This window comes from Eleutherodactylus coqui, chromosome 4 (assembly GCF_035609145.1).
Source record: "Eleutherodactylus coqui strain aEleCoq1 chromosome 4, aEleCoq1.hap1, whole genome shotgun sequence".
NCBI classification, from domain to species: Eukaryota; Metazoa; Chordata; class Amphibia; order Anura; family Eleutherodactylidae; genus Eleutherodactylus; species Eleutherodactylus coqui.
Window position 1 is genome coordinate 195,962,744 of NC_089840.1, and position 12,276 is coordinate 195,975,019.

Here is a 12,276-nt window from a genome sequence, read left to right on the forward strand (position 1 = left end):
TTTCAGTGGTGAAAGTATTGCTGGCAATCAGTCTATTCATTAAAGCACATCTCTCGCCATCTGACTCTTAACATTTTTTTGTAACCAATGGTTTCATCCAATGGGGTTACCACTGTCCACTATCTGCCCCCTATTTCTGGCCCTCTGGACAGTGCTCCGACTATTGAGTTACCCCAAAAATTGTTTGTCCGTTTTATGTTTGTCAGCCCTAATTCTTGGTTTTAGAATAAGAATGATAAACGTCATTTTAATTTATGTTAATTCTATACTGTGAAGGGCCCTGTTTACATAGGACAACTAGCACGGAAAATCGCTCATTGGAGTGATTTTTTGGGCCAGTAGTTATCCCGTGTAAAGCTGCACTTACCCTTAGTGATCACAGGTTAGACTTCTCTGAATAGTGATATCCATTGTTGTTTATTTTCCAGATCAGTATCCTGCTCAAAGTTATCCCTCAAGACCCAAAACATACAGCCAGCAGTCATCTGTACCCGTACCCATACCTAAACCATACAGCCTGCAGTCATTTGCACCCGTACCCATAGCTAAACCATACAGTCTGCAGTCATCTGTACCCATACCCATACCTAAACCATACAGTCTGCAGTCATCTGTACCCGTACCCATACCTAAACCATACAGCCTGCAGTCATTTGCACCTGTACCCATAGCTAGACCATAGAGCCTGCAGTCATCTGTACCCATGCCTAAACCATACAGCCTGCAGTCATCTGCACCTGAACCCATACCTAAACATACAGCCTAGAGTCATCTTTTTCTGTATTCATACCCATACCTAAACCATGCAGCCTGCAGTCATCTGTACCTGTACCCATGCCTAAACCATACAGCCTGCTGTCATCTGCACCTGAACCCATACCTAAACCATACAGCCTGCAGTCATCTGTACCCATACCGCAACCATACAGCCTGCAGTCATCTGTTCCAGTACCCATACCTAAACAATACAGCCTGCATTCATCTGCACATGTACCCATACATAAATCATATAGCCTGCAGTTATCTGTACCCTTAACCATGTATAAACCATACAGCCTGCAGTCATCTGTACCTGTACCCATACCTCAACCATACAGCCCGCAGTCATCTGTACCCGTACCCATGCCTAAGCCATAAAACCTGCAGTCATCTGTACCCGTACCCATGCCTAAACCATACAGCCTGCAGTCATCTGTACCCATACCTCAACCATACAACCTGCAGTCATCTGTACCCATACCTCAACCATACAGCCTGCAGTTATCTGTACCTGTACCCATACCTCAACCATACAGCCTGCAGTCATCTCTATCCATGCCCATACCTAAACTATACAGTCTGCAGTCATCCGTACAAGTACCCATACCTAAACCATACAGCCTGCAGTTTTTTTGAGCAAAAGCTGGAAGTGGATCCGGTACGCATACCCATACCTCAACCATACAGCCTGCAGTCATCTGTACATGTACCCATACCTAAACCATACAGCCTGCAGTTCTTTTGAGCAAAAGCTTGAAGTGGATCTAGAAATAAGGAAAAGTCCTCTCTTCATATTTCCCCTATCTTTTGAAGCCATTTCTGGCTTCAGTTTAGGCTAGGAAACAGGGTAACTCATTGCCCGTCTCTAGAAGACTAGTGTGCAGCTCCAAAGCTATAAATCAGTACCACTGCATCTAGTGGTACCTGTTTAGTCTTCCCTTACTTGGCATCTCCCACTCCTTGCAGAGGAGTAGGAGATGTCAAGTCTCCTAGCAGATGCAGCTTGTGTGCAGCTGGTCTCTTATTTGTAGGGAGTTTTTTTTTTTTAACAAAATTTAAAAATCTTGCTGCAGTTTCCAAATTCTTGGTTGCCATCTGCATCCCTGTTAGATCAGCGGAGTGTGTTTTCTTATTTACATATGTGTGGGAGGATAAGACATTGCCAGACACCTCCAGCATCGCTACAGTATGCATTAAGCGCCTAAACTCTCTATAGGAATAGCTCGGAGACGAAGCATATTATAATATAGATTTATAGTAACAGTCAAAAGTTTGGACACACCTTTTCATTGCATGGTTTTTCCTGTTTATTTTCCGCATTGTAGATTCATATTGTTATGCCTTTGTGTGTGTTTGCCCTGTATTCTCAAGTACTGCAGAATATGCTACCGTAATATAAATAGCAATTATTAAATATTGAAGACACAATACTATGAACAAACACATATAGGATTAAGTAGCAAATAAAAAATAGTTAAACAAGGATATGTTCTATAATTTTAGATTCTTTAAAGTAGCCTCCTTTTGCTTTGATGACAGCTTTCCCCACATTGGGTATTCTCTTAATCAGCTTCATGAGGTCGTCACCTGGAATAGTTTTTAATTAATAGGTATGCCTTGTCAAGAGTTAAAGGGAATCTGTCAGCTTCAAACTGCTTTTCAAACCACAATCATCATGTTATAGAGCAGGAGGAGCTGAGCAGATTGATATATAGTTTTGTGGGGAAAGAGTCAGTATAACTTGTGTTCTATGTATTTAAACATCTGTTCATTCTGAGCCAAGTGGTCCCATTGGGCGGTCCTGTCAGTGACGGACAGCGAAGTAACTGTTCATCACTGGTAGGACCGCCCAATGGACCACTCAGATCAGAATGAGCAGACGTTTAAATACATAGAACACAAGTTATACTGAATCTTTCCCCACAAAACCATATAGCAATCTGCTCAGCTCATCCTGCTCTATAAAAGGATGCCTGCACTGTGGATAACATGTTCAAGCGGACATTTAATTTGAGGAATTTCTTGCCTTCATAATGTCTTTGAGCTCTTCAGTTGTGCTGAGCAGAGGTAGGGTTGGTACAGAGTTCTACACAGTATTTAGCCCTAATCATCTACTGTTCTAATCCACATTGTAGCAAGAACGACTCAACTAAGCAAAAGAGAAATTACAAACCTTCATTACTTTAAAACATGGTCAGCCAGTCCAGAAAATCTTTAAAAACTGTGTAGGCATCCTCAATTGAAGTCATAAAAACCATCAAACGTTATGATGAAACTGTCTCTTATGACGACTGCCCTAAAAGTTAGGAGCCTCTGAAATTGCAAATTAACAGCACCTCCTCAGATTACAGCCCACATAACTGCTTCACAGAGATCAAATATCACACACATCTTAACAGCAACTGTTCAGAGGAGACTGCGAGAATCAGGCTTTAATGGTCAAGTTGCTGCAAAACCACTACTGAGGAACATGAACAAGAAGAGAATTGCTTGGGCCAAGAAACACAAAGAATGGATATTCGACCAGTGAAAATCTGTAATTTGGTCTGATGAGTCACAATTTTAGATTTTTGGTTCCAACCGCTCTGTCTTTGTGAGACGGCGATAAAGTGAGTGAATGATTTCTATATGTGGCGTTCCTATCGTGAAACATGGAGGAGGTGGTGTGATGGTGTGCAGGTGCTTTGCTGGTTACACTGTTGGTAATATAGTCAAAATCCAAGGCACACGTAACTAACATATCCATCTGGTTTGCACTTAGTGGGATCATCATTTGTTTTTCAATAGGACAATAACCCCAAATACACATCCAGGCTCAGATGACATGGCCTCCACATTTACCTGACCTAAACCAAATTGAGATGCTTTAGGATGAATTGGACCGCATAGTGAAGAAAAAGCAGCCAACAAGTGCTCAGCACCTCTGGGAGCTCCTTCAAGAGTGTTGGAGCACCATTCCAGGTGACGACCTCATGAAGCGGATTGGGAGAGTGCCAACAATGTCCAAAGCTGTCATCAAAGCAAAATGGGGCTACTTTGAAGAATCTAAAACATTAAACTTGTTTAACGCTTTTTTGCTTACAACTTAATTCCATATTTATTCCTTCATAATTTTCAGGTCTTCCATATCTAGCAAATAAAATAACACGGAATGAAAAGGCTTTGATCAAACATTTGACTGGTACTGTCCTGTATAGGTTGAGGATTATAGGCCTCAAGTCTACTAGCTAAATGGAATTGCGGATTCCGCAGCGGATTTTGCCCATAGGGAATTATTGGCCATCCGCGGTCCATTAAATTGATTTTTGCACCCGCGGATGGCATTTTAAAAAGAAGTGCGTTTTTCACGCGCAGGAGAAAAAACGCGGCATGCTCCATTTTACCGCGGATTCCGCGTGGATCGGCAACATTGATAGCAATGTGTATGGATATCTGCATGGGAAAAAAATACCATCTAAAAGCAAATCCGCGTGGAATCCGCGGCAGATTCTGCGTGGATTATATTTTTCGAGTGGACATGAGGCCTTAGGCTCTGCATCATAAAAACAAAGCTCCAAATCGCGGCATGCTCTATTTCTGTGCGGGTCTCGCAGAGGCCCGCACAGAAATGTCCCTCCCGGCGCCCCGGCTCCGCTCTGCGCATGCACCGGCTGGCCGGCATCTGGCACATCAAGGAGCCACGGGAGAGGTGAGCACTACACCGGTCCCTGCAGGGGGTCGGGTCCCGCTGCTAGAATCCTCGCAGCGGGATCCGACCCGGCCGTCTGCAGGCGGCCTATTACAGAGTAAACATCATGTTTACAAATATAAGAAAATTTAACTTGACACCTTACTTGTTAAGAACTTCACAGTTTGCCCTTTCAATTTCTTTTCATGCACATAGTGTTCCTTAGACATGTATGGGAGAATGCGCACAAAGGACTTTGAAAAGATTCAGATTTCTGTGCAGTACATAGACTTCAGTGGCGGACACCAGGGAGCGGGCGAGTATGAAAAATACATCAACTGGCTCCGTCGCCTTGCCTAACAGCACCATAAGTTTAGGCAGGTGACAGTTTCCCTTTCAGTCACAGTAGTCATCCAGTACCTGACCTTTCAGAAAGGCCACGTCTATCCTCTATCACCTGCAGAGAAATACTACGTCCGCTTATGCAGTATTCGTGTAGCTTTGAACTTTGTAGCTTTCAATCTGCCCTGCTAATGCTCAAGTGTCACAAGGACTTGCAGATGACATCCCTGATGACATTCTCTGAACGCCACGTGGTCTACACACTTGTGACACTGTGCAACATAGGATGCCACAGCTTACTGTAACTGGAAACCAAAGCAGCTGTTGGTCGCACGGCTCTTTTGTCAATGAACTGTGAATGCAGACCATACAAAAACTAACCATGTGAAGAACTGTGAAGGTGCACCTAGCAGAATGGGTAAATAATCAAGGGGCAATATTGAATTATACCCTTGATGTAATAAGAAGATTGAGATAGAATGCACTTGGTCCCTTCTTTTTTCTTAGAAACAGTAAATAGTTTCCCATAGTAAAATATGTTGCAAGTAGCACACAGCGGAAGTTGAGCTCTGCCGTACTTTACCACTATAACATCCACATTCCGTAGCAATATGTACAGAATAAATACATTCAGTAAACAGTAAAAAGTGTGTAAATATATATAAATACAGTGCTAAATTGTATTTTATATAACCCGCTGAAGTAAAAAAACAGGGCAAGGATATGTACATGGTAAAAACACTATTAAAGGGGTTTTCCAGGCAAATACGTGCCTATACAAACACACAACAGCAGAGACCTGTGGGGGTTAAATTTGCATTAAAAAAAGAGGTAGGATGACAATTGAGACAATTTAGGCTGGCTGTCCACGGGCAATAAATCCCAGACGAATCACGCTGTGTGAAGCTTTCCATAGGCTCAGCGCCGGCGTCCACAAGCGGAGAATCGTAGAGATTCTCCGCTCGTGGGATCTAAATCTCGGCATGGCGTGATTCTCTGCGGTGAGCCTATGTGTTAGATAGGCTCACCGCTGAGACCTGTCAGCTCTGCCCCCTTGTCCCCTGCGGCGGGAAATCGCTAGCGATATTCCACCTCGTCTGTGGGCAGGAGACCTTAGTACAGCATTTAAATAATGATAAACCAGCATCAAAGGAGTACGGTGGTTTCACATCGGCGTCGGAACCTCTCGCTGGAGGTTCCTTCGCAGATCTGGCTGCAAATACCAGAGAAAAAAAGTGCTGCATGCAGCATTTTTCCTTCCATCCCAAAACTGGGCAGCTGCGTGGAAAGTGGTCAGACCCCATTATAGTCAAAAGGGTCCGCCTGGCGCTGTTCAGTTCCAATGACAGATGGAACTGTACGACCACAGGGATTCCTCTTTGCTGCTCCCCAGATGGAAATTGGAATCACCAGCGCAGGCGTGCAACAACCTAAAGTTTGTGTGTAAGATGAAAGGAAAAAGGGTGATAATTACAGATAAGGTCACGGGTGTGACATGTCCAGGTAATAAGACACATAGCCCAGGGAATGTTGTACAGTGACCGTACAACCCGTTTAATGTCTAGAAAGTCCTTACCAGTTTATCTTCCAATATTTTTCTGCTTCTGTCATTCTAAAAATATCCTTTGAGTATAAAGACATTCAGATCCTTCAAACTGTGACATGGTCAAGAGACGTGGCTCTCCGTGGGTGCATCCTTCTGGACACCTCGTACACTGTATCACGTACTGTATTGTGCAAACGTTTTAGGCAGGTGTAGAAAAAAGCGCCAATTTAAGAAAGCTTTCAGAAATAGAAGTGTTACTAGTTTATTATTGTCAACTAAAAAAAAAAGAAGTCTAAATCAAATAAATATTTGGTGTGACCGCCTTTTACCTTCACAACAGCATCAATTCTTCTAGCTACACTTCAGGGTATTTGTAGAATTACAGTCAAGTGTATAAGCAACCAATTATACCAACCATGTGATAATATTCATCCTTTTCATATGTAGGTTGAAATACAGTGATTAACTAAAAAATAAACAGCTGTGTAGGAGGATTAAAACTAGGTGAGGAACAGCCAAACCCTACTACAAAGGTGAGGTTGTGGAAGACCGTTTCATGTCACAGGTCATACACCGTGGAAAGACTGAACAAGACACAAGGTAGTTATACTGCATCTGCGAGACCTCTTCCAGGCAAAGGGATTTTAAGATATGCTGTCCATGCTCTTTTGAGGAGGCACAAAGGAAAGGGAAACTTTGTTGAGAAACATAGACTCAGTGGTTGGCCAAGGAAACTTAGTGTAGCAGATGAAAGACACATCATGCTTACTTCCCTTCAAAATCAGTATAAACCAGTATAAATTGGACAGCACCTTGGTATGGATGGAGGAGTTGAAAGACAAAGAGAGCCAACAGGAAGAAAAACCCATACCTTCGAAATCGAAAGACGTTCAACAGTGCCTTAGACTCGGAACTTGCAGAAACCAGTGAGACCCAGGTACATCCCAACTACTGTTTGGAGAAACCGGGCCAGAAGAGGTCTTCATGGAAAATCGTGGTCAAAAAGTCATATCTTTGACATAGAAACAAGGCCAAGCGTTTCAACTATGGTCGAAAAACAGGAAGGATGGCAGCATGTGGTCTGGACTGACGAGTCAAAATTTGAAATGTTTGGCTGTAACAGAAGGCAGTTAGGTTGCTGAAGGTCTGGAGAGCCGTACAATAATCAGTGTCTGCTGGTAGCAGTGAAGCATGGTGGAGGCTCCTTGTAAGTTTGGGGCTGCACTTTAGCAAGCCAAGCTAAGGATTTAGTCAGGATTAATGGTGTCCTCAATGCTGAGAAATACAGGCAGATATACTTATCCATCATGCAATATCATCAGGGAGGTGTCTAATTGGCTTCAAACTTATTTTGCAGCAGGACAACAACTCCAAAACATACAGCCGACGTCATTAAGAACTATCTTCAGTGTAAAGAAAAATCAGGAGTCCTGGAAGTGACAATATTGTGACAAGAGTCTTGATCTCAACATCGAGTCTGTCTAATTACATGAAGAATTTGAGCAAGCAGACATCCACAGAAGATCTGTGGTCATTTCTCCAAGATGTGTGGACCAACTCCCTGACAAGTTCCTTCAAAAACTGTGTGCAAGTTTACCTAGAAGAACAGATGCTGTTTTGAAGGTAAAGGATGGTCAAAGCAAATATTGATTTAATTTAGATTTCTCTTTTGTTCATTCACTTTGCATTTTGGTAATTGACAAAAATAAATTATTATTAACACTTCTGTTTTTTATACTCCTGCAGGCTGGGTATCCCAGATTTACCTGTCCTATAAAAACTGCTGCCACAAAAACTAAGGAATCTACTTGTCAGAAGTGCCTGCTCTTCACCATCAGAGACAGGAACTTTCCCTTGTAACAGCAGAAAATGCAGGAGCTGTACCCACATCCTACCACAGTTCACATACCCATCGCACAACAGCAGTGTAGAATCACTGACTTTCTCCTATACATCCTCCAATGTGGTATACGTGATACTGTGTACAAGGTGTCTGGAAGGTATCTACATTGGAGAACCAAAAACAAACAGTGGTCCAGGATGAATCTGCAGACATACAATGAAGAAGCAGCTGGATACACCTGTGGGAAACATTTTCCTAGACCAGATCACAGTTTAACGGATCTAGAAGTCTTAATATTCAAAAGACATTTTACAAATGACAGAAACTTCCCAGTCATTGTTACAAGGCTTGTATAAAGAGTCTAACTTTGGCTTGGAGGAATGCGGCCTTCCAATAGGTGGCACTGTGGAGGTATTTTTCCATCTCCCTTACTTCCCTCTCAGTGTCTCACTTGTCAGCCCACCCTTTGCTATGCAAATTAATGGCACTACATCTCTAGTCTGTTATGTGTGTGGATATATTTCTTCAGATTTATGTTGTTACACCAGCCTGACAAAGGGGAATCGAAAGCTTACATATATAATTTTTCTGGTTAGCCAATGTAGATATAACCTCTATAATACTTTTGTCTTTTTTATGCAATAGTATTTATCATCATAGCATTTTTTTCAGGCAGAGTGAAAACCAGGTAACTTTACCCAGGACACGTGTGGCATACCGAGTACAGGTCCTACGGGCTCATGCCGTGGGTTTTGTCAACACTCACAGGTTCTTGTTAAAGACGTTATCTGGTTACTGGATAACCTCTTTTCAATTGGACCCTGTGTGAAAATAATATATTTACCCCTCCGTGAACACCAAAATCCAGCACTGCAGACTGTTGCTGTCCTAGCGATACCTGTGACACATGAAGAAGCAGGAAATCAGGTGACCACTGCAGCCAATGAGAAGCTGCAGCTTCACTGCCCATGTCCCTGGCATCGGCAGCTCACATCCTGGGTGACATGATACTAGGAGTTCAAGAGCGTGACAGTAATAGGCTGCAGTGGTCACGTGATTTCCTGGGCCACCAACCGTCAAAACAAATTCCAAGAGAGCAGTGGGCGGCCGCGGAGGAGTAAGTGTATCTGTTTAATATTGTGACACAGGTGGTCCTATTGCATTTCGTCCTGGCCATCTCTCCTCTCAGCGGAGATGGCAATAAAGTTGACATGCCATGGCTCTGAATTCCGCATGGCATGTCTGTTTCATGGCGGCTTGGCTGCAACGGCTTCTCCATAGATTGTGGAAGAGGTTTACAAATCTCGTCCACTTTGCTGCTTTATTCCGGGATGAAAATCGCCAACGGAATTTCCGTGCAGAGAGTCTGCACGGAAAATCCGCTCCGTGTGAACCCAGCCTAATAGGATACATCTTATATGTACACAAAAATGACAGTCTCAAGCAGAAATCGTCCATGCAATTCATATAGAAGACATTCCATTTTAGATGGGCGTGCATTCCTCTTAAAAGGACTAAATGAGGATAAAAAAAGCCTAGGAGCAGATTTATTAAACTGCCTAAAACGAAATCTGTCTTTGGTACACAAAGCAACCAATTGCAGCACAGCTTTCATTTTATCAAAACACTATGAGAAATGAAATCTGCGCTGTGATTGGTTGCTGTGGGCAATAAAATCAGGATTTGTTTTAGACCATTTTGTAAATCTCCTAGTTTTTATTGTTTCAGGGAAAGCATCATTCAAGGACTGTGTCTAATCTTGCTGCTCAGCACCAATCAAGTGAAAGAGCTGCAGTACTAGACATAGCCTCATGGAGAAGGGTGGCATCACTGCTGGTAAAATGGAGGAAAAAAATAGTGTTTTATTTTCTATTGCAAATCCTTAAAATATCATATAAATAAAACCATTTTGGCTTTTTTATTGTGCACCTTCCCCTAACTCTGTGATCATGGAGATGTAAATAATACATGTTTCTATTCTTATTGCAATGGCAATATCCACCAATCTGTATCCAATGATATATTTACTAAGTTAAAGATTATACATTATTACACTTACAAAATTCAGTAAGGACCTTAAGAAAATATATTATATATTATATATACATACACATATGTATATATACACACGCAGAGCATATGTCTGGACATAATGGTAGCAATGAAAGTATTATTTACATTGCTGGTTGCATTCAGAGAAATGAAGAATGGGGCGCCATCAAATTAAGGTTTATAAAGCAATTATATTCAACATACGTTCAAGAGTAATAAATATATTATTTCTCCAGAATTTTTGAAATGTAGAGGGTTATATTTAGTGGGGGCCAGTCAGTAGACTGGTTTCTATCGGTACTGTGGGTACGTTTTGTACTGATAAGGGTATCTAGATAGAGCAGCTCTTATACAAGTGAACCTATGCTACATTGGCTCTAATTGGTATCGTGGGCGTTACAACCTTGTGCATGTGACCTCTTTCAGTATATATCATGTCTCTATCATAGTCACCTGGTGGGACAGTGAATAGTAAGGATATATGTGTATATATAAAATACCTTTTAAAAGAATATTTAATGAGAATTAAGGAGGCTGTACCAGAATTACAAGCTATCCCCGATTCATAGGATACAGAATAACTTGTTGATCGATGGAGGTCTCACTGCTGGGACCCTGGCAGAACTTTAGTACGGGGCTCCAATGTCACGCTTCTCCCCCTGCAGTGATGTCACTGTAAATGGAGAACTGACAGATCACATGCGGTCAGCGCTCCATTAATTTAAATGGTGCTGAAGGAAATAGTTGAGCGGGTGCCACTCAGCAATTTCCGCAATCCCACTGAAAGTGAATGGATCGCTAAGACGCTTGCATGACCAGCACTCCATTCAGTCTCCTACTCACTGCGAGGGGTGCAGTAATCCCATAGTGAGTAAGATGGGAGGCATGGGAACCCTTATTTTTAAGATCAGAGGGGGTCTCATTGATGAGACCATCACCTATCAGCAAGTAATCTCCTATGGACAGGATAGGGGATAACATGTAGTTGTGGCATAACCTCTTGAGGTGATAACCTGTAATTGTGGCATAACCCCTTAAAGTTTTAAAACTTTCTTTAATCTAATATATGAAGACACGAGTGCAGACAGGAATAATATTAAGACTGGCGTCAGAAACACCAAATCTTAATAAATCTGTCCCATGGAGTATTGGCTATTTTTAAAGATGCTAAATCAAAAGCCTCAGATTTCCCTAAAGATTTGTAGATACTGACAGACATATTTTCTTGGTACCTATAAGTGTGAATAGGCTTTATTAGACTTTTTTAAAAGCTTGATTGAAATGAGACTTGTACTATAATGGAGGAACATTAAGTCTACTGGTATTTATATACTGGTAGGAAACCTTTAATCAATATATACAAAAAGTGAAAACCACTTGCTGAAGACAAATGTATGCTTCAAATTCAGGAAGAATTCTGGCATTTATTGCCAATATTATTTCTTCTCTTCCCAAAAGAAAGAAGAAAGAAGAGAGAAAAGCCAAGAGCTGCTCTGCATGCAAAGTTAGTAGCACATCAATGGGAAAAAAAACTCCACACTAGGGTCAAATGGGACTCCATGCCAGACTTCACCACTAAGGTACACAAAATGTCCTGCCCCTGAGCGTGCAGGCACTAGCATGCAGTTTCATCAGGGGCAGGAGTACAGCACAAGGGAGGGAAAAGGAAGTCAAAAGAATAGGAAGTCAGTAGGGAGAAAAATCAGATTGAGGTTTATAGTAATTGGGGTTTGGGTCAACTCATGCCACGTACCTTGCTCAGCCAAGTTGGCAGCACTGGTGGCAGCTGCAACGGGGGCGGAGCTCTGCCTGCCAACTGATTGGACAAAATCATTCAGTGGGAGGAGCCGCAACAATGCAACAAAAGTCCAGATGAGCAACAATAAACGCATGATGCAAGTCAAATAAGCATTGATAAAAAAAAAAAGTATGACAATCAACACAATTGTATGAAGCTTCAATAGACTTTCAATGCACATGTATATTAATTCCACATTTGCCTAGAGAAGTGATTGGGGGTGGACCTTGCAAAGCACAAAAGACTCATTTTCTTTTTGTGATGCTAGA

At 42.0% G+C, this 12,276-nt stretch overlaps 1 protein-coding gene across 7 annotated transcripts in view; it reads right to left on the bottom strand.

Moving 5' to 3' along the window:
• CAMK2G (calcium/calmodulin dependent protein kinase II gamma) overlaps positions 1 to 12,276 on the bottom strand; it is a 287,378-nt gene that overhangs the window by 64,096 nt on the left and 211,006 nt on the right. For 5 of the 7 annotated variants that reach the window (XM_066600521.1, XM_066600516.1, XM_066600517.1 and 2 more), the window contains one exon: positions 11,963 to 12,025. The exons of the other annotated variants lie outside the window; for them this stretch is intronic. In XM_066600521.1, coding sequence (XP_066456618.1) covers positions 11,963 to 12,025 — 63 coding nt within the window. The remainder of the gene's footprint in view (positions 1 to 11,962; positions 12,026 to 12,276) is intronic. 7 annotated transcript variants of the gene reach the window in all.